Below are 23,911 nucleotides of genomic sequence, written 5' to 3' on the forward strand. Positions count from 1 at the left end.
AACCAGGGAAACTCCCAACCGAAGCAAAAAATTACAGACCTATATCACTACTCAGCAACCTCTTTAAACTTTATGAATGATTAATTTTGAATAGGCTACAACCCCTAATCGAACCCCATCTTATTGCTGAGCAGGCTGGCTTGAGACCAGGCAAATCCTGCACATCACAAATTCTCAACCTCACTCAATATATAGAAAATGGTTATGAGCAAAAACTAGCCACAGGAGTAGCCTTTGTAGACCTAACTGCAGCATATGATACCATAAACCATCTCACACTTAGAAATAAAATATACAGAATAACTAGAGACTATCGCCTTGTCCTGATCCAATCACTCTTGGAAAATAGATGCTTTTACGTGGACCTTGGGGGGGTAGGAAGAGCCGTGGCACCACCAAAAAAATGGCCTCCCCCAGAGAAGTGTGTTATCACCATTACTTTTCAACATTTACGTCAATGATCTCCCCATCTTTTCAGGAATTAGAAATTTTATCTATGCTAATGACCTTGCCATAGCTACTCAGTCAAAAAATTTCAGGTCAATTGAAACTACTCTATCACTTGTCTTAAATAGTCTAACAACATACTATACCAGCAATCAACTAAAACCAAACCCCTTGAAAACCCAGACTGGCCTTTTCCACCTTAACATTAGGAAGCTATAGATTTCTTGGGAAGGCTCTAATATAGAACATTCCTGGAAACCAAACTACCTCGGTGTGACTCTCGATCGCACCCGCTCATATAAAACCCACATAGTAAAAACAAAGGCAAAAGTGAATGCAAGAAACAACATACTAAGAAAGCTCACTTCCTCCAAATGGGGTGCAGACCCTAGCACACTGAGATCTTCTGCCGTGGCCCTTTGCTATTCTTCTACTGAATATGCCTGCTCAGTATGGTCCAGATCCTGCCATGCTAAAAAACCTGACCCAGCATTGAATGAAAGCTACTGCTTAATTGAAACCAACACCACTAAAAGACCTGTTTACTTTGGCTGGTATTGCACCCCCCTTCAATTCGAAGATCTGCATTCTCAGCTGATGAAAGAAGCAGACAAATGAATGATGAACGCCACCCACTGTTCGGCCAGACCGCAGTTCCCCAAAGACTATGATCCCGACATAGCTTCCTGATAACTGTTGAACTACCTAAAAACCTCCCAGAGACAAGACTTCAACAATGGCTTGCACTATATCCTGAAAATAATACTGGTATTCCAACAGCCAAACATCTTCCACGTGGTGCCCACTTGGACTGGAATACTTTGAAAAGCCTAAACAGACTCCGGACAACAGGACGCTGCAAACAAAACCTCATCAAATGTGGCTACCTCACTGGCCCAGACAATTGTGAGTGTGTGGGACAACCCAGTCCATGGAACACCTTCTTTATTGTCCCTTTCTTCCATCGCCTTGTGCAAAAGAGGACCTTATATCCTGCACAGAAAGAGCAGTTGATTGTGCAAGATACTGGAGGAACATCTGACCATGTTTATTGTATATAAGTTATGTATAGTTTCCTTTTTTTCATATTTAATTATTATTCCCTGTATAATTCACCTACCAAATCTAAGCTAATCTCATTGTAATGTATCCTAATTTGTTGCAAATCATGTTGTACCACTTACTTACTACTGTACTACTTGTGTTTGGATATGAAATAAATAAGTGATTTGAAATTTAAAAAATATGTATGTGTGTGTGTATGTATATATATATATATATGTATATATATATATGTGTATATATATATATGTATGTATATATATAATTTATTCAAGAGAATAAATAATATTTCCTAGTTTTGAGAAACATTGCTCTAAATATTAAAATGAAGAGCAAAATATATCTCTAATGGGGTAATTGTCTTTTCATTATAGTACTATAGGCAACTTATTGAGAATATAAGGGAATATTAACATATTGGAATTTTTCCATTGTTAGATCCTTTTATTTTTCTAGATTAGAAAAGATGGACTTTTATCCTAAGTAATTATCTTGAATGGTTTATTTTTTTAAGCTGGAGATTCTCACAAGAACATGACTGTTGCTGGCATCTCAACGAGTGCTATACTGAGAGATCTTCTTCCTTCAACAACATATCACTTACGAATGTGGGCTGAAAACAACGTTGGTTGGAGCCATCCGTCTGACTCAATGCAGTTCACAACATCTGATGAAGGTAATTACTTAAGCACAAAATTTAAAAATTATATGGAAATATATTTAAAATACAGTTTCTTTCAGATTTAAATCAGCTTGTAAGTCTTTATGGATTTGAGGACTAAGCAGGTTAGTGAGGGTAACAAAAGTACATATGGCACAAAAAAAAAAAAAAAAAAAAAAGTAACACTAACACCGTTTACTCCATAACATGTATCATTGTAGTTATTCAGTAGTTTTTTTTTTTTTTTTAATTGTCATACTGTATAATATGCATGATAGTAGTTCTTGTGTTTTATGCAAATATACCAATAGAGTCAATAGTCAATATTATTTCTTGGCCATTCTGACATTTTGGAGATTCAATTTGTAAATTGACATTTGCAGGATGATTTAAATTAGGACAGTATATGAGCAAAATGTGGGAAAGTGAAAAGTTGTGCATTTTGGGATAAAAAGATTACAAGCCGTATATCGCATTGAGGGAGCTGTACTCCATGAAGTTAATGAAGCTGGGGATTTTTTTTGGGGGGGGGGGTTAATAGTAAGTACATAGTTTGAAGTTTAAAAAGTATATTGCTAAAGTTCTCAAGGATTATTTGGTTACTGAAGAACACACTAACAAGCAGAAATAAAGAAGTTTATTTCTGCTTGTTAGTGTGTTCTTCACTAACTATCATTCCTCTTTATAAGACCTTGATATGTCCACATCTGGACATGTATATATTAGAATTGCAAAAGTTGGTTGAGAGGTGAAACCAGGGGATATGATAGAAACATTTAACTTTATAAAAGGGTTTTATGGGATTGATGGAGAGAAAATAATCCAGTACTTGGTGTGTGTGTGTGGGGGGGGAAAACAAGTGGTCATTCCTGGAAATTGAGTAAGTGTGTGGCTAGCAAAGGTGTAATAACTAGATTTTTTTACTTGGAGAGTGGTATATATTGTGTAGATGGTTTAGATCTTCCATGATATCTTTGGACTCCATGGAAGTGCTCATTTCAATATGATTACCTAGTGAGATGGGTATTTGGTTGACAGGTGGTTGATAGCAGTTTCACGTTTTTCTGATTGAAGGTTCATGACAACTTGAAGAGGCTGAGAAAAATAGTCAAAGAAGATTTTTATATTTTTTTATATTTTTATCATTTATTTTTTGAAATTTTTTTTATGAACTGATTTATCTTAAATATTAGAGAGAATACTCTAAAGTTACAGGTTAAGAATAGAAGATTGTTCTGTGTAAAGAAAGTTAATAACTGCATTAATAGCAGATAAGTTGCTATTAGTGGTGGCACTCTTTTCTCAAAATAATGCAAATGCTAGCACATTGTTACATCCTGAATGAAGCACTTTATTAAAGAAAATTCATTCAGGATTTAACATGTCAGAAAAATCAACTGAGAGAAAAAACTTGTACTCGAACAGAAGAAATAAAGTACTAACTGTAAATAGAATTACCTCCTTTTAATAGAATTGTAATACCATGTAAAGAACTTCGTGTATAAATTAGTATTATATGAAATATATCATGTATACAATGAATGGGTAAATTAGGTGTAAACATTAGTCCAAAGGTCACGGGTGGGCCTGAGGCATTGGCAATCTTGGAAAGCGACGCACATTCGTTTCCCAGAAGACGTTGCTATGATCTCGCGATGTGCCGAAGTTGCCGCAGATTAAGAAAGTAGCGAGCAGGAAAAGATCTCAGAAAGTAGGTAAGAGGGTGCTAAAAGGGGGAAGTGAAGAGAGAATAAAAAGGGTTTGCACCCCTTTCTCAAGGCTTTTTTTTTGCCTGTTTTGCTGTATGATGATTTGACTTCTCGTGGACCGGTGATTCCTGATGGTGTTTCTTGGCGATAGTTCAATAATGGAGGGTGTGCCTTTCCCTTCGATGTCTGAATTTCTGCTGGTACTAAAGCATGAGATGTCAGCATATGCTGCCTTCGCCGAAAGTTCCGACGGAATAATATTGCGGACATATATTATGAACCGGCAGCTAGAAACGAGGATGGCCCGAAACAGGTTGAGAATAGACAAGGAAAAAATGCTAGGTGTAGAGCATAGTTTAATCTGATGGCCATAGTGACCCACCATGTGGACGCAGGCTTATGGATGTATCGAAAGGTAATTCAAACAAAGAAGAACAGTTCAGACGGACCTGGAGATCCTGCCCCAAGAAATGGTAAAGTACAGATTTTGTTGTCAATTATCAATTCCTAACAATTAGTCTTATGATATCCATAAGACTAATTGTTAGGAATGATTATAGATGATTGTGACTAGCTTAATATGCAAGACTAAAATAGTAGGTAGAAAATTGAGTAGCAGTGTATAATGCGTATATTATGTGTATTAAGTCTCTAACTCAAAAGAAGGATTTTTTGTTCATGTATTAGAGTATTAATCAGTTTGAAAAAGTTTGATTTAGCATGTCCTTGAACTAATTGAAAGTGAGATTGGTCTAAGTGTATATTATGTCTTTAGATTCCAATAAATATGTTTTTTATTTTATACCTGAGTTTTGCCTGTGATACGAACCAAAACTACCACTCATTAATCTGAACCATAGTGGGGGGGGGGGATTGAAAGAAAGGCATAACATGTTATAGAGGTTATGACTGCAAACCAGAATTAACTTAGCCACGGTAGAGCATTTAATTTATGAGTTTAAGCACTAAATTTATTCATCTATGTACACCAAAGGTCTGGAAAAGTCTCCCTGAATAAGAGTCCCCTCTATTCTAAGATATTGGCTGACGCAGCTTTAAAAAATAAATTTGTCAATATCTGAAGAGGAGTAAAATTAGGAATCGGCCAGAGACATAGAATTTGCTTTCCTTATAGAATGAACACGTAAGAAGTGATACAGATATTAGAGTCAGGGAAATTTTATAAGTTTTGTAGTTATTGTAGAGAGGAAAAGTCATAAAGGGAAGTAAATTATTTTAGGAAGAGCAAATACATAACAATGGCGAAGACACGGCAAATATATAACAACATTTATAGACTGGAAGAGCTTTAAATAGTGAAATTTAATCTTAAACTTTACACAGATAGGTAAAATTCCTGTGTCCTTAAATAAATGGAGTTTCCACTTGCTGTACTGTTTAGTTTGGTGTTCTATTCCTCCATATAGAATTAACAAATAAGTATGTTTTGTGTTGAACTTTCTTCTATTCTTAACATGTAACTTTGGAGTATTCTCTCTAATATTGCAGAAATTTCTTCTGTAGGAGAACTCTGTCATTGATTGGAATATTGTTGAAAAAAAGCAGTTACATTAAAACTAATAAATCTGCATGGTTAAGTGTAACGTTCTTAATTTTGGTTATGAAGTATTGTGTTTTTTTTTTTTCTATAGGAGGGAGCATAAATTTACTTTTATCACCTTTCTTTGGGATGGGTGAATGTGGATCTGATTCCATGTTGTGGAGTAGATGCCAGTTGAATAGGATTGATTGAAGAGGCAATACAGGACAGGTGTTAGTTCTGGGCACGATGTTTTAATACAATAGGTGGGATACCATTAAGACCAGATGCCTTGCTGTGTTCAGGTTATTAAGTATTCTTGAGATTTCTTTTTTGTCAGTAGATTATGGGTGACATGAAGGGAGCCGTACTGGTGGAGTGGAGGGAACTTTGCCCAGGTCATCAATGCAGGAATTGGAGAAGAGTGATGCCAATTAAGTTGGCCTTGTCTTTAGGTGAAGTAACTGCAGTACCATCAGGATGTGAGCATGGTGGAAACCTGGGTGGGCGGAAGTTGCGACCACCCAGGTCTTTTTGCTCTTTCAAAGTCTGACTTGGACTTGGTGATGATTCTTTTGCAACTGTTGCGAGCTGCAGTATAGGCATAGTGGGCAGCTGAAGTTTTGGTAGGAAGAGGTCAAGTATGTTGGCAAGTTTGAAGGGGAGGGTTGTCGTGTATTCTGGTAGGAAGATTGATGATCTGAGATAGGTCATTGCTGACGACAAACACCTCAGCATCCTTACCTGCTTGATCGGTGAAACTGGAGAAGGGGAAAGCCAATATGAATTGTGGACATTGAAGTCCCCAAGGATGACCTCACTGTTGGGGTATTTTGACTGCAGAAATTCAAGCTTTGGATAGAGATATTTTTGAAGAAGTCGAAGTGGTTGATGGAGTTTGGAGAGTGATAGAGGGAGCATATGTAAAGTGCAAGTTAATGTGGCAGAGAAATTTTGAGCCAAAGCAGATCAAACAGTGTGAATTCAAGGATTTGCAACCTCTGGCATGATATGTCGGTTTTGTCAAATGCACAAATGTTGCTCTTGTGATGGAAAGAGCTGTCTAATGTGTAGTTGGGGCAGTTAAGATGGACATTGTCTGTTGAGGTTGTCAGTTGGAGTTCTGGTTTAGATGACTGTAGGTGGTGTTGCACATTGTTTATATTGCTGTTTAGGCCACAGATGATGGTGAAGTGGATATGTAAACTTCTTTCTTTCTTTCTTTCTTTTTTTTTTTTTTTTTTTTTTGTAAGAATTGGTGTTGGTGGGTTGTTTGGTTGGATTTCTGTTGTTTTTTTTTATGATTTTTTTTTGTTTTGTTTTTCATGGTTTTTTTTTTTACTATTTTTTTGTGGAGAATTTTTGAGATCTTTAGTAAAATTGCATTGCTTTTGGTTGTGGTTCATTGTGTTTGGTGAGGAAGAGATAAAGAAGTGGCACATACAGGTAGAGGTGAGACTTGCAAACATACTGCCCACACAGAGGGGACTCTGTCTCCTGTCCATATGTGGCCTCTACAGTTCCTCTTGCAGCCACAGTATTTGGTCTCCCTCAGGCACAACCTGTCAAAGTATGTGATTACAGGATTTGACACTAGTTGATCAGGAAGCTTTCAGATATGATACGATACTAACTGGTTTGGTCCCATGTACTAACCAGCAGCCAGCCTGTGGAACTGTTTTACTGTTGTACCCTTGAATGGGAGGGAGGGTCCAGGCTCTCTACAGTGAGATTGGTATGTCATTAAGGATATCACTCTCACTGCATGTGAGAAGAGTGGGAGTGACAGAAACCAGAACCCTTGCTCTAGCGACCAAACATGGCTATAGCCACTTCGGGTCTCTAATATGCAAGGTGATGGTATTTTACCAAGTGATGAAAGACATTGACCACTTAGAGGTTGGCATTTCCTCCAAGTTTAATTAATTAAAACAAACTTAAAGAGATCTGTTTATTTAAGTTTGTCTCCATAATTCTACACAATGAATGACCTGCAGAGGACCACGATGGAGTTGAGACTCCATTGTGATACTCTAGTAATAATAAAAAAAGTTCTGGTGGGTTGGTATTATGTTTGAAGTACAAACTGCAGTATTATTGAATGCTGAGAAATGTCTTTCTTTTGTAACACTTGATTATTATTTAGATCTATTTAATTAAAATTTAAAATTATTGCAGTATAAATAAATGGTAATGGGGAAGCAATACTACTGTTTGATTTTGCAGTGATGCTTACCTTTTCATTGTTTAATTAGTTAAAATGAACATTGTAAGCAGCATTTTCTCAACTGTTGTGAACTCCAAGTGATGGTAGGATGCTACATAACACTCCTATTAATCGGTACAAGATTAATCGGAGTGATATGTAGCCTCTACTTAAATGGCATTGCAAGTTACATTTAGAATTGAGAAACCTAATGAAAAGTAATTTGACTTTGTCAACTGTAAGGAAGGGTTTCATACTATATTCACTATTATTTATAATTTATATTGGTCACATTGTTAAATAAGTTTGCCACAAGTCCTCAAGACTCATTAACAAATGAAATAATTACTGAAACAGTATTTTTTTGTTCTTTTCACTGTTAGAAGAAATCCCTTTAGAAAGCATCATAAATGCCCCAAAATAATTGGAATAATGAAACTTGGTTGTCTGAGGAGGATGTGATGTCGGAAATAGAATTAGAAGGATATATTATTTTTTGGAAGGATAGAGATGTGAAAAGAGGAGGGGGGATGCTGTTAATGATTGCAGAGGAATTGTGTCCACAAATTGGAAGTTGATGGTGCATGCACAGATTTTGAATCTGTGTGGTGCGAAGTTGAAATAAACAGGTTAGTATATCTGATAGGGTGCTGTTATAGACCAGGGAATGCAGAGAATACTGATTGTGAAATGTTTAGGCAAATTAGTTGGGCATGTAAAAAGAAGATGATCCTGATAGGAGACTTTAATTACAGGAATATAGACTGGAAGGAGGAGATAGTGTATGGGAACAAGGAGAGCGAGTTTGTGGAATTTCTGAGAGATATATCTTAAGCAGCATGTGATTGAAGCAACTAGAGGCTTTAATGTTTTGGATTTGGTGATAACTTTACAAGATGTAGTTTGTTAATGAGGTGTTGACACTGCCACCAGTTGGTGATAGTGATCATGAGGTACTTGTTTGGGAAGTGATGAAACAAGAAAGGTCACTGCCAAAAATTGATACATGTGGAGGTATAAAGCAGATGATTATAGGAAGCTCTCAGTAGGAAGTAGTCAATTAGTATCAGTACATTGGGTAGATGAGCTGACGGAAAAGATGTTAAAAATGCATGGAAACTCATAAGGCAGCATCTGACAAAAAGCAGTGTATGACTACATACCAAGGGTTAAGCAAGTAAATTGAGTGGGAGTGAAATGGATGAACGGCAAAATCAAGCAAGCTGTGCTGGAAAAGAAAATGTTATGGAGGAGTACAAGACAGTTGGTGGTGATCAGATCCATGAAGAGTATAAGGTGCAGGCTAGAAAGGTAACGAGTATGGAAATGAGTAAAGAAAGAAAAGATGCAGTATGAGAGGAGATTGGCTGGTCAGGCCAAGGTGAACTCGAGGGAATTTTTCCGCTACATGGAAGATTGCACAGTAATTTTCCTGATAGAGCTGCATATCTCGGAGGTTTTCAATAAATGATTAACCATTTGATCAGGAGTAATCTCTAATGTTTTGTGTGTTATTGGTTTTGCTCCTCCTAATTTTCTCAGAAGTGACCAGCTTTTCTGGCTAGATGTGGTGAAATCGAGTTCATGTATGGTTGAGATCCATCTTTCCTTTCTGTTTTTATCCAGTGTTGCTATGAGCTCCTTAGCAACAGTTGGGTCTTCAGTCTCTTCATATTTGGCTAAACGTTCCTCAGTCTCTAAAGACTGAAGGCCACCCTCTGCCAACAACCAGAACCATCCTCGACAGATTCCCTAATAGTCAGCATTGTCCTACACTAATAGAGACAGGCACATCAATCCAGTCATCAGCGGAACACCAATCGCTAGATGGAACCTTTGCAGGTCCAACTGGAATGCATTTCAGAAACAAATCGAGCAAACCATTATAGCAATTCCACCCGCTCCTAATTGCTATTCAAGATTTGTTAAACTCATCAAAACTGCAGCCAAAGTCTCTATTCCTAGAGGCTACAGAAAACAATTCCCATGCTGGAGTAGAGAAACTGATGAACTTTTAGCCAAATATGAAAAGACTGAAGACCTAAGGAGCTCATAGCAATGCTGGATAAAAACAGAAAGGAAAGATGGATCTCAACCATCCATGAACTCGATTTCACCACATCTAGCCAGAAAAGCTGGTCACTTCTGAGAAAACTAGGAGCAGCAGAACCAATAACACACAAAACAACAGAGATAACTCCTGATCAAATGGCTAATCATTTATTGAAAACCTCCAAGATACATCCCAGCTCTATCAGGAAAATTACTATGAAATCTTGTCAGACAAATTCTGAAGACGGGCCCCTAGCTTCCTGAACTTGTACGCCCAGTATCTCAGGAAGAGGTACAGGTAGCCTTAGAACTCACCAAGAATGGCAAGGCTGCAGGAGTGGATGGTATCCTCCCTGAGTTTTTAAAACATCTCGGTCAACAAGGCCAAATCTGGCAAGAAACCGAAATAATTGTTGTGCCCAAACCAGGGAAAGATCCAAATGATGTGAAAATCTACAACCTATCTACTTGCTTTGCCCCACCTTTAAGCTCTTCAAAAGAATTCTCCTTAAAAGAATTTCACCACTCATCGAAAGAGCACTCCCGATTGAACACGCTGGAGGCCGTGAAGAAGTTGCTGTGACCAGGTCCTGCCCTTGATAACACAGATTGAAGCAGGCTTCCAGAAGAAACTTAAATCTGGAGGCACTTTCATTGACCTGACATCAGCTTATGACACAATCTGGATCAGGGGCCTCCTCCTAAAGCTAGTGTTAGATCCTAAATGAAGGAATCTTGGAAAGAAATCATTCATTTAGGGTCTAACATATAAAAATGGCAAACATGGAGAAATACTTGCACATCAGTTGTAATTAAAAGTGAAACTTCCTCACTTTATGTAAAAATTTGTATTCTTTATTTAAGCACCTTATATTTAAGCTATTGTGATTAATTTAAGATTTCATTTTATATGTCTTTAAAAAGAGGGATAATGTGAATTAAATTTAAGCCTTACTTAAGCTATGTAAAATCTATTGTGAGTCATCATAAAGCTGTTAAGTATTAATTCCTGGAAGGCCTAAAGCTACACGTGTACAGCCTAACGCTGGTGGGTATAGCTTACTTGGAAAATCATGTAACCATGTATTCCATGAATCCAAGGATAAGCCAAAGGGTGAAAATAGTAAGGATCGTGTGCGAGGACGCTCTAGAGGAGTATAAAAGGGGTTGAGCCTGGAACACAGGGCTATTCTCTTGATCTCTTGTCGTATTGTTTTCCTGTTGGGTGGTTCGGAAGTTGGCAAGCAGTTTCACATAAGGGGGGGGTGAAGTCTGTGATGTCATACAGCAAGCGTTTGTAAATAAATGAAGCTGGATTCTATGCAAAGCTGAAGGTAAAAATTCTAGTCCTAGCAGAATCAAGCCGTCACTGAAAAGCCCCATCGAGTTGTTCCTGAAACGCAAAGATTTTGAGTCCGTTTCCGGGAGAAAGAATGAAGATAGCGTAACCCCTACGTTGGCGTATAGACAGCCAAAATAGATGAGAAATATCCAGACAAACACGTGGTGCAGAATGACGTGGAAAAAGTCGGTTAAGGTGTAATTGCTTTAATTTTGTGTGAATGTTCATTAGAAGAAAGAAGATTGTTTGTGACTGTGAAATTTAGAACTTTATTCTAAGGAACTCTGTGAACAGTCTGTAATCAGAAAGTTAACCTCGTTTGTGAGTATGAAGAATTATTTAGAAGAGATCTTTTTGTATGTGATAGGATTAACTTGATGCAATAAGAAAAGTAGAATTTAGTATCTCAGTAACATTTGAATGGTTGTTAGTTTTGTTCTTTGTTCTTACAAGTAATACTACTGAAAGGAAAATGCTTAACTTAACATTGTTTACTTTATATCCCAATGTGTAATTACTGTGTTTAGCTTGCCTTGTAATATTTAATTAGTTTGAATGTGTTAATCTCTTAGTTTGAGTTTTATTTAGTATTGAGCATAATTAAGTGTATGAGTTTGTATTGTGTATTAGATATTCCAATAAGCATGTCATATTTACCTGAACCTGAGTTATGCTTGATTACGATTCCAAATTACCACTTATAAAAATAGAACCTATTTTGTCGGGAAGGATTTAGAGAGTGAATATAAAATATAGATTTAGGTCACGACTGCAATAATCTGAATCTATACGGCAGTAAAAATAAGATATTGTGTAGGTAATCTTCAGACTCTAGTATTGTATCCCTGAGCAAGGATCTTTTCTGCTATAGGATACTGGCTGGTGCAGCAAAATATAAATTTGCCAGTATCCGAAGAGGAAACAATCCTAGATATAAAAAATAAAATTAAAGTAAGAGAAGAAAGAATAAATAACGAAAGATAAATATATAACAATAGAGCAGCCGGTAGGATTATGATTGAATACAGTATAAGTAAGCAAAAGGATAGAATTAGGTTTAAGTATAATATAAGAATAAGTAAATAATAAAATGAAATATAAAAGATATAAATTACGCGTAAAACAACATTTTAACATTAGGAAATATTATAAGGTGCAAAAAAACTTTCCAGCTTTTTTAATCCATTCTCTCCAACAGAAAGATTCGGGTCCATATTGGCAGAAAAAAGAGCAGGCCCAGATTCCTTCACAACGGTCTCCCACAGGGCTCTGTGTTTACTTTTAACATTTAACCCTTTACTTTTTAACATTTACGTTTATGACTTACCACATGCCAGCTCAAGCAGGTATATGTACGCCGATGACCTGGCGATCCTACATCAATATATCTCATCAATATATATCAACCTTGAACACAGACCTGAACATCCTGGAAGAGTACTTCAAGCAGCGGTACTTGAAGCCAAATCCAACAAAAACTGTGTCCACAGTATTTCACCTGAACAATTCAGAAGCGAATCAACACCTCAACCTTTCTTTCTGTGGGAAGATGGTAGAACACGAGCCTCACCCGAAATATCTTGGAGTGAGCCCAGACAAAAGCCTAACCTATAAAAGGCATATCACCAACCTGTCTAACAAAATTAAAACGAGAAACAATATAATTTCAAGGCTTGCTGGAACAACCTGGGGTTGTGGTGCAGAAGTCCTAAGGTTGTCTGCACTAGCCCTCGCATTCTCTGCAGCAGAATATGCCCCTGTCTGGGAAAGAAGTGCACACACTAACATTATAGACACCCAGCTAAACTCTACCATGTACACAATTAGTGGGACAGTGAGAAGCACTCCTGGCTGCTTGTCCTAACTAACATTGCTCCACCAAACATATGGAGAAGACAAGCCTCGATTAAAGAATTTAATAAAGCAATGAGCAACCCACTCATGCCCTTGCACCAGACTCTCATAATCCCACCTAGTCTTCGCCTAAAATCTAGAAAGCCTTTCTCTCCATGGACAAACTCTCTTCAGCTGCCCTGCCATCAACACTTGACATGTGGAGAGAATACTGGTCAAGGGCAGGAGTGGGTTGCTCATTGCTTTATTAAATTCTTTAATCGAGGCTTGTCTTCTCCATATGTTTGGTGGAGCAATGTTAGTTGCTCCACCAAATGGTGGAGCAACTAACATTGTCCCGACAAACGACTTCCTGGTAGAAGATCCCTGTGCTCTGCAGCCTGGTTTTGCTCTTCCTAGGAAGATTTGGTCATCAATCAACAGGATCAGAACTAACCAGGTCAGATGTGGCTACCTACTACATAAATTGGGTCTGTTAGGCCACCCTTATTGATTGTTCTCCCGTGACTCAGCTGATTACTCATATTGTGAAATATGAGTAATCAGCTGATTACTCATATTTGTTACTCATGTGTTCTGTAAAATATACAGAATACATAAGCTATGTTTGAAATCAGAAAATAAAACAGTTGAAAATATCTGTCAAAGTTAAAATTAAATTGCAACATAATTCTTACAGAACCCTCTGCATCACCTACAGACTTACGGATTGAAGAAATTGGTGCTACATATTTAAAACTTTCTTGGAGAGTAAGTATTATTTTTATTTATTTATTTATTTGGCCTTATTAATCTTATTCAAAAATTGTATGTATATATGTATATTATATGAAAATTGTAAACAGAAAAAAAGAATAAAATTTCTTGAAATTTTATATTTAGTCTCCACCACGGCTTTATTGGAATGGTGCTCTTATTGGATTCTATGTTGGATATAAAACATCTGCATCATCTCTACCTTATACTTATTACACTGCTCCATTAGAAAATGGAACTGGTACCCATTTTTATATCCTAAGAGGATTACAAAGATCTACTGAATATACTGTTGTTGTTAAAGCTTTTAATAGTATTGGAAGTGGTCCTGAGTCATCAAGATTGTCTTTCAAAACTCAAAATTATGGTAAGCATACATGAAATAATTTTTTATAAAGCATATTTTTTGCTTGGTTAGTCATTATAATCATTAAATAAGTTAAAATGAACTATTTAATTATTAACTTTCTTTGAAGATCATCAATTTTCATTGACTGTAGTAAAGAACACCCTTGAACTACTGTTGTCTTTATTCTTAATGGCATCAGTATTAATTCATTTTTAAGTATCCACAAATTAGGGGATACTTAAGGTTCAAAGCTATATAACTGAAAGGAGACCTCCACATAGCCTTTAAAGGAATGCGGAGAACTGATCAGGAGCTTCTGACCTAATGTCCAATCCTCACCTTTTTGTGGTGCACCCTGTTAGGTATCTACCTGGATACTGAACGAACGAGGATGAGCTGGCAATTTGGGATTTAGCTGACCAAATTGTATCATTAATGGCTTAAACCAAAACAAAACATGATGGTACAACAAGACAGAATTTCATGCAGGCTAGGGCATTGCCCAGTTAAACAAGGCCCCTGTTGTTTTCACACAGAACCAGGGCAAACAGCAAAAAGTCAGTTACTGGAACAAATCCTAAAATCCCACCCCAACTCAACATCACCAAAGTTCAAGATCGGTACTATCAACATAAAAAGTCTGAATGACAAAGAAATGGTGCTAGCTGAGGAATTGGATAAGTACCAGATTGGCATAATAGGGGTGACTGAAACAAAAAAGGCAAACACTGGTGAGATCTTTCTGAGCAATAAATACAAAATGTTATATTCAGGCAATGACAATCAAGGAAAAGAAGGAGTAGCCATAGTATTCAACACAAAATACGAGGCTAATCTTCTTGAATGGTGGTCATTCTCAAGTAGAGTAATGTGGGTAAATATGAGAATGGGGAACTGGCCAATGAGACTTATTTGTGCCTATGGTCCCACAGAAGGTTCTACTAAGGAAGAAGTGGAGGAATTTTTTGAGGCCTTGGACAAAGCAACTGACACAATGAAAAAGGAAAAGTTGGTCCTTGGGGAGCTAAATAGGAGAGTAGGAAATTATGATTGTCAGACATACAAAAATATTTTGGGAAAATTTGGAGAAAAGAACAAAGGCAATAATAATGGCAAATATTTGTTCGATTTCTGCTCAGGACTTGGACTAGTTATTTCTAACGCAATGTTCCAACATAAAAATGTCTACAAATTCACATTGAGAGAAGAGGTAAGGAATAAGAAAAGTCTCATTGACTATGTTATTGTTGATAATGATGTTTTCTCTCTGGTGCAGGAAGAAACCAGAGTGTACAGAAGATTTGATGGAAGTGATCACCATTTAGTCTTGAGCAGGATAAAATTGAATTTCATATTGAGAAGAAGAACATGTAAGAAAGTTTCAAAGCGCAGCTCTCAGATGTGAACTGTAGACTAAAATACACAAAGATTATTGAAGAAAAAATGAAAGAGTTTGAGAATAGGAACCAAACCTTGGAGATTCAGTGGCAAGCCTTAAAGAAAACTCTGATTGATTCAACCAGAGAGGCATGTGGCGAGGTTGTCTGTAAGGATAAAAAAATCAGAACTCCATGGTGGACACAGGATGTTAAAAGAGGCAGTGAAGGAAAAGAAGAAAGCGTATCAAAAGTTCCTGGCAAATAAGTCGGCTTGTGCTCTTAGAGAATACAGAGACAAATGTAAGAAAGCTAAACACTGTGTAAAACTAGCTAAATAAAAGTCATGGGAGGACTTTGGTAAGAACATAGAAAATAAATATCAAGAAGGTGTGAAGATATTCTGGTGATTGTTGAAGAAGCTCAGAAATGGAGAACAGAGTGCTGTAAAAGAAATTAGAGATGATAAAGGTGACATGAAAACAAGAGAAAAATATATCCTTGAAGTATGGAGTAATTGCTTCGAAAAATGCTAAATGAAACAAGCAGTGACAGCACAGTGGTAAAAAATACTGGACCAGGCATTTAGTCAGAAATACATATCCATACATGAAGTAGAAAAAGCCATCAAAAGTCTCAAGTTTGTGGAAATACAGCAGGAGTAGATGATATTCAACATAAATGCTCAAATATGGAGATATAAAAGTCTTACAGTGACTGCACTGCATAGTTCAGAAGGCCTGGACAGAGGGACGAATTCCAGATGATTGGAGTAGAGCTATCATAGTACTATAAAACTAAGGGAAATAAAACGGAATGTGAGAATTACAAAAGTATTTCACTACTGAGTGTTCCTGGTAAGATATGTGCAAGTATACTTGGGAAACGGTCGAGAAGGATTGTGGAAGAGAAGCTTGGTGAAGAACAAGGTGGATTCAGGCCAAATAGAGGCTGTCAGGAATCATGGGAACATAACAAAGATCTGTATTTAAGTTTTGTGGATCTGGAAAAGGCATATGACAAGGTGCCAAGAGAGCTGCTATTCAAAACGCTACAGTTGCACGGTGTTAATTGGGGCATTATATTAAGCAATACTTAGTCTTTATTTGAGTTGTAAGTCATCAGTTAGAATTGAAGGAAGTACAGGAAGGTGGTTTAATGTTAAATCTGCTGTTAGACAACAACATGCTATCAAGCAACATTTAATAAAATATGAATATGGTTTGAGCACTACTTTTTTGCACTGTTCCAAGTTATGGAAATATTATATTATGCTTACAGGTTTAGATATACAGTTATTGTTTGTGAATCACTCTTTTTGATTTTATGAACAAGAAATTATGTTAAATTGCATCACATTCTTATTTTGAGGCTAATTTTTAAAATATCCCAAATTTATATTCAATAGTAGTTCAGCTGAACTTGCAGTTGAAAAACCAAACAGTTAACAAACAGTTGCAAAATATACAGTGAAAATATCTCAGTCATTAATTTAAATTTTATGTTTGCCACAAGGATCTGTTCTTGGACCACTGCTGTTTAATTTGTTCATTAATGATATAGCTGCATAAAGGTGGTTCCAAGGCTGCGGTTGAAAATTACCAGCCAATCAGCATAACAGGAATCATTATCAAGGTCTTGGAGAAAATAGTCGAGAGGAAAATACAAGATTGGATAGATGAAAATGGGATACTGTATCGGGGGCAGCATGGTTTTGTGAAGGGTAGATCATGCCTCAGTAACTTGCTCACGTATTATAACACAGTGACAGCTGAACTGGATAAGGGTAATGGGTTTACAGTGATTGTGATTCTACTGGACCTTGCTAAGGCCTTTGACAGGATACCACATGGAATTCTAATCAATAAATTGCAGCATATGGGGATGGATAGGAGGGTGGTTGACGGAGAGATATCAGAGTGTGGTTTATTCAGGAGTAGAGTCCACAAGACGACCTGTGACTAGTGGTGTGCCACAAGGATCTGTTCTTGGACCACTGCTGTTTAATTTGTTCATTAATGATATAGGAAAGGATCTGAGAGGAACAGTTCAATTGTTTGCGGATGATGCAAAGTTGGGTAGGGCAATAGTGAATGCAGATGATGTCAAAATTTTGCAAGATGATTTGGATAGATTGGAGATCTGGGCTAAGGAGAATGGATGTCAATTTAATGTGGCAAAATGTAAGGTTATACATTTTGGGGTGAAAAGATTAGCAGCAGTTTACTACATTGGTGGAGTTGTACTCAAGGAAATTGATGAGGCACAAGATTTAGGAGTGTTGGTGGATAAGGAGTTGAAGTTTAGGGGGCACGTTGCAAAAGTGGCCAAATCAGCTCATCAAATCACTTGGTTGCTGAAGAATACATTGACAAGCAGGTTATTGTTCCTCTGTATCGAGCCTTGATAAGATCCCATCTCGACTACTGTGCCCAGATTTGGACACCTAGGTTTCTTCTTGATGGGGAGGAGGTTGAGAGGATCCAGAGGCGAGTGACCAAGATGATAGCAGGTCTGTGGAATGAACCTTATGAGAACAGGTTGAGGATTTGTAGGTTGCAAAAATTGGTTGATAAGCAGAGGAGGGGAGATATGATTGAGACATTCAAATTACTGAAGGGTTTCTATAAAATTAATTCAGAAGATATTTTTGAGAACAGCTGGTTGTGGGAGGACTAGGGGACATCCATGGAAACTGGCAAAAGTGTTGTTAGTAAAGGTGTTAGAGCTGGGTTCTTTACTTTTAAAGTGGTGAATGAGTGGAATGGGCTGCCAGAGTCTGTGGTGGATGCTGTGACAGTGAATGAGTTTAAGGCGAGGTATGATAGATACTGTATGAATGTCGAATAGTTGTGATGAATATAATTTGGGGCCTCCCTCAGTGAGTCTAATGACTCCCTGCAGTTGCCCGTAATAATAATAATAATTTCTGTTTTAGAACATGAGGAACTCATGTTCTAAAACAGAATGGCATCATCGGAAGGTAGAAGTTAGCTGGTTTCATATAAAGATACCACTGTTTTTCATTCTGAAATTAGGCAAATGAGCCAGCAAGCACATGACAATATGTTGGTATTTTAGCCTTAATTACCTCAGCCATTATCCTAACCATCCTGTAATTTGTCTAATTCATCAAATAATGATTGACCGAGTATTGCCATCTACTGTGACATGTGCTTCGCATGAAGTGACTATCTCTACAGTGGAGAGTGAAATATTTTTAACAAGATTTTGGTTGTTTATATATAGATGAATTCCTTTAATCAAGTTTATATTTAATGAAAAATAAAAATAATATATTTTTTTAATTTATATAGAAGCACCTCTTGCTCCAGCTTTGAGTATCAAGAGCATAGGAACAACATTCTTACAACTACAGTGGTATGCAAAAAAACGGGACAGTTCACCATTAACAGGTATTTAAATTTGCAACTATAGATTTTGACAAACAATAAGTTTTTTTTTTTTTTTTTTTTTTTAAGTACATTGGCCCGGTTTTATTCATCCATGATTTCACCGGACATCAGCAGATGCTATATGATCACATCGCACTTTTGATGTGCCACATGAATTCTTTCCAGGTGGTCCTATTGCAGGCTTTTCTGAAGATCTGTCACTCCAGACACATCATCTCTCCATCTCATCAGGAATCAATCCCTTTTTCCTGGGAGCTTTATCCCCAGTTACTGCTTTGAAAAGTCCACCCTCCATTCTTTCTGTGTCTTCAAAGCATGTCGGCTTTCTTATCTGTGTCCTTAAAGTGGCTTAAAATTCCACCAATCCTTTCTAGGACCCATTCATTTGTTCACCTTTTAGTACATGAGATTGTCAATAATCTCCTATAGCATCACATCTCAAAAGCAGCTATCAATTCTACAGACTTTTTTAGGTTCCAAGTTTCACTTCCATATGTAACTACTGAAAAAACAACTGCATCCAGAATCCTCAGCTTTTTTCCTGAACTGACTGATCTGTCCTTGACTTTAGATACGGTCTAGCCATTCCTTTTTTTTTTTTAATATCTTCTGAACAGCAGTTCTTCACATTAATAATGGATCTCAAATATTATTTGTTGACCTTTTTCAATTATTTCTCCATTAGAGTACATTTGTGTCTCAGGATCTTACTTATTCCTCTTCACTCCATTGGGATCATAGAGCCTCAACCATAGATCTCTGCTCTGTTTTGTGCTTCTCTCTTTATCTGTGTCCAAATTATTCCAGTCTTTCTTCTGAGGTCTTTTACTCCTCTCTTCCAGCTCATCTTTGATCTGTCTCTCTTCCTCTTTTCTTGCAGATTCTACTCTAATGCTTGATTGACTTAGTACATGTCCTAAGGGTCAAAGCTGTATAACTGAGAGGAGACCTCCACATAGCCTTTAAAGGAAACCGACCAGGGCTTCTGAGCTAATGTCCAATCCTCACCTTCTCAAGGTCAGCAATAAAAAGACAAAGACAATGAAAATAGGCAGAATCATTGAAAATATCAACTGTGTTGTGAATAGAGAACCTGTGGAACAAGTAAAACATTTCAGCTATTTAGGCACGATTTTTACTGAAGATGGTAAATTAAATATAGAAATAGACAACAAAATCAGCAAAGCTGGTATGGTGGGAAATCAATTGAATAAATTCATATGGAATAAGAGAGAAATTAGTCGGAACACTAAATTAGCTGTATATATACAAGACAGTGTTCAAACCAGTTTTATCTTATGGATCTGAGAGCTGTGTCAGAAGTAAAACACTTGACCAAAGACTAGAGACTTGAGATATGAGAGTCCTGAGAAAGATTATAGGCGTGAACAGATGGCATCAATGGCAGTATCATATTAAAAACGAGGATATTAGGAAAGAACTTGACATTGTCAGCATCCAGGAATGCGTTAACAGAGCTAATCTCAGGTGGTATGGTCACTTGAACAGAATGGGCGAGGAAAGATTAGCAAAACAAGTGTTCTCTGCCAGGTTGGCAGGAAAACGACCGAGAGGAAGACCAAGATATAGGTGGATTGATACGGTACATAGTGCTTTAGACGATAGAAATATAAGATCTGATAATATTGGAGTGTTGACAAGTAACAGACTGATTTGGAGGAAAATTGTAGATAGGAAATTAATAATGATGTAATTTTTTTCATGTAGTACTATCATATCCTGTACACCCCTTGAGGATACATGGCAGGAATTTGATGATGATGATGTCCTACCCATCTCCGTTTTCTCTGAGTGATGCCATACAGTATTAATTTTTGTTTAGTTTTTTTTTTTTTTACCATAATTCTTTATTGGATATCTTTTAATGGCCATTTTATTTGTAGAATTCTTCTTAAACATTTATTTACAAAGCTTTGCAGTTTATTTTTAAATTGCTTTTGTTGTTGTCCATGTTTCTGATGCATAGAGTAGAATTGATTTGATATGCATATTAAATAACCTGTTTTTTAAGTCTATTTGCTTTAATTCCTTATTTTCCCTAACATGTAAAAAATTATCTGTGCTCTCTGTATTTTAGATTTTATATCTTCCTCTTTCTGTTTTCATTCTTTGAACGTGTTCCATCCATTTGTTTATATTCACCAAAGGTTCACATAATTCTGTCTCTATCCCAATACATATTTTCCAATGAGGTGACATGAAAGCAATATTTTCTCCAGTTTTGAACTGTAATACTTTCAATCGCCTGTTCTGAAAGCTTAAAAAGTTTCGACATGTCAATATCTCCAGTTACGTTGCGATGGCGAATGAAACTTTTCACTTCTGCCCAAACATACTCAATAGCATTAATATCGCAGTGATATGGTGGTAGCCTCAAAGCTAGAAATCCATGCTCTTTGAGCATCATGTCGAATTTAAATAGTTTAGTTGTGGACAAGTTTCTTTTGACCAAATTAAGCAATTCAATTTTTTGCATATCTGGGGAATGAGAAATGTTATTTGCAGAGAGCCAATCCATAAGAACGTGCTTCTTATTAGACCAATTTGGAACTTTGTTTAATCGAATAGAGTGATATGAAGCGTTATCAATTATAACAACAGCATTATTAGGAAGGTTTGGAATCAGTTTTTCTTATGCCCACTTTTCGAAGATTGTAGAATTCATTTGCCTATGGTAATTGACTTTGTATAGTAAGTTTGAGTTCGGTAAAAAACCCCTTTCTCCACCCGCACACAAAATTATTATGCACCGCAAGGCATTTCCAGCTTGTAGCACTCCACATTCTTCTTTAGACTGCCAACATTTTCCATAAGTTAAATTACTATCGATCCAAGTTTCATCTAGATAAACAATCTGTCTTTTCTTCTCCCTGAAACGTCTTATTGCTCTCAAATACTGCGTTCTACATAAAACAATGTCACTTCGCTCCATGATAAGTTTCCTTTTATTCTGGGACTTTTTAAAACAAAATCCGATTTCATGAAGTATTTTCCTTAAAGTTTCTCTTTTCCAAGGAAAATTATTTTTTTCTTTAAGCACAGGAATCAATTTTGGAATAGTTGGCACTCTTTTCTTGACCACATAAAATTTGTGAATAGTCCTTCTTATAACATCTACATCAAAATCATTCAAAGCTATGGTTTCGATGGTTTTCTTTACTCTGGCGCTTTTTTTTAGGAGATTTAAATTTTGGCTTACCTTTGCCTTTTGATTTCCTACGAATTCTTTTAACAGTCGACTCCAATACGCCTGCAATTGCACTTGCACGTGTTATAACTTGAGAAAGGGGAACGAACAAGGAGACGATTCTTTTTTCGCAGAATGTCAGCACATTATTCAATATTCTTTTGCAAGAGCTACTGAAACATTTAACAACAGAACTTGTTGACTGTACTGGATCCATCATACAAATTAATAATAAAAAATAATGCAAAAAAGTGACAACAAAAATCAAGCTAGTACTTGCACAGCAACAGACAAGAAAGCACGTGATTTCGCATGTTGGCGACCAATTTGTACATCCTTCGTTTCTTTCTCCCCTTCAGCATGAATTGACTATTCTTGGCAAAATGCCAAGGAGAGATCTACAAACGGTAGGCGAACTATAGCTGAAATGTTTTACTTGTTCTATAGGTTCTCCATTCGCGATGCAGTTAATATTTTCAGTGTTTCTGCCTATTTTCATTGTCTTCATTTTGTTATTGCTGATTTTCATACCAAATTTATTACAACAGTCATTCAGTTTAGTCAAGAAATCTTGCAGACTTGTACTGGATTTATTCAGAAGTATAACATCATCTGGATAAAGTGAAGAGTTCAGATTCTTCAATTTTGATATCAAGTTTAATGCTGCTTTCTTTCATAATGTGATCCATATAGATAATGAATAACAGGGGGATAAGGGGATAATGTACATCCTTGTCTGACATCAGATTTAACATCAACCATCTTCCTGTGCTTCCTAACTGTTGACTTACAACTCAAATAAAGACTTAGTATTGCTTGATATAGTGTCACATTAACACCATATAACTGTAACATTTTGAATAATTTTCCTCTTGTACCTTGTCATATGCCTTTTCCAGATCAACAAAACTTAAATACAGATCCATGTTATATTCCCAAGATTTCTCAACTATTTGTCTTAAAGTGAAAATATCCTGACAACCTCTATTTACCTATTTGGAAACTCGTATAGCAGAGTATATAAGTTCTTTTCACTATATACTTTGGAATTATTTGGTCTAGCTACTCACTGATGAAGCCTCAAAAAAGGCTGAAACCGGTCTGGGTAGTGACCTTCCACCATAATGTAATAACAGCATACACTTCCTAGGAAATGTGTTTTTACATTATGGGAAATACCTAAGAATAGCGATCAGAATTTCACCACCTTTGCTACGAGCGTCCGGTATTGTACTACGTACTAGGGTCACTTGCATTAGCTCACGCTAGTGGTCGCCGATACTTTATAGTTTAGTATATTCAACAAGAAACTCTCTGATTCCAATCTTTGAGTTTCTTATTCGGTTTTAAAACAATGTGGGATTTAATATCCCCTTAATTTAAATAACCTCTATTTAGCCTGAATCCAGCTTGCAATTCACCAAGCTTCCCTTCCACGATCCTTCTCAATCGTTTCTCAAGTATACTTGCATAAATCTTCCCAGGAACTTTCAGTAGGGAAATACCTCTGTAATTCTCACATTCAGTTTTATTTTCCTTTTTGTATATGGTACTATGAGTACCCAATACGAAAATTATATGGTACTCATATTTTTGTATATGGGTACTACTCCAATCATGTGGAATTTGTCCTTCTGTCCAGGCCTTCTGAACTATGCAGTGCAGCCACTGCAAGACTTATACCTCCATACTTGAGCATTTCTGATTGAATGTCATCTACTCCTGCTGCCTTTCCACTACATTTCAAGATTTTGACGGCTTTAAAAGTATAACATCATCTGGATAAAGTAAAGAGTTAAGATGCCTGCTGAGTATTTTCCGCTTCAAGTGTGAATATGTATTCCTGATTGTATACCTGCTGAGTGTATTTTACCACTGTGCTATCACTGCTTGTTTCATTTAGCAATTTGAAGTAATTATTCCATACTGCAAT

At 36.7% G+C, this 23,911-nt stretch overlaps 1 protein-coding gene across 1 annotated transcript in view; it reads left to right on the top strand.

The window, feature by feature from the left end:
* The window catches only part of LOC150097802 (cell adhesion molecule Dscam2-like), a 208,031-nt gene that overhangs the window by 130,939 nt on the left and 53,181 nt on the right, over positions 1–23,911 (top strand). The window contains exons 8-11 of the mRNA XM_090407344.1: positions 2,024–2,185; positions 13,553–13,623; positions 13,756–13,996; positions 18,672–18,770. Coding sequence (XP_090263470.1) covers positions 2,024–2,185; positions 13,553–13,623; positions 13,756–13,996; positions 18,672–18,770 — 573 coding nt within the window. The remainder of the gene's footprint in view (positions 1–2,023; positions 2,186–13,552; positions 13,624–13,755; positions 13,997–18,671; positions 18,771–23,911) is intronic.

This window comes from Typopeltis vanoorti, chromosome 17 (assembly GCF_054136105.1).
Source record: "Typopeltis vanoorti isolate ZY-2024b chromosome 17, IOZ_Tvanoo_1.0, whole genome shotgun sequence".
Taxonomy (NCBI): Eukaryota; Metazoa; Arthropoda; class Arachnida; order Uropygi; family Thelyphonidae; genus Typopeltis; species Typopeltis vanoorti.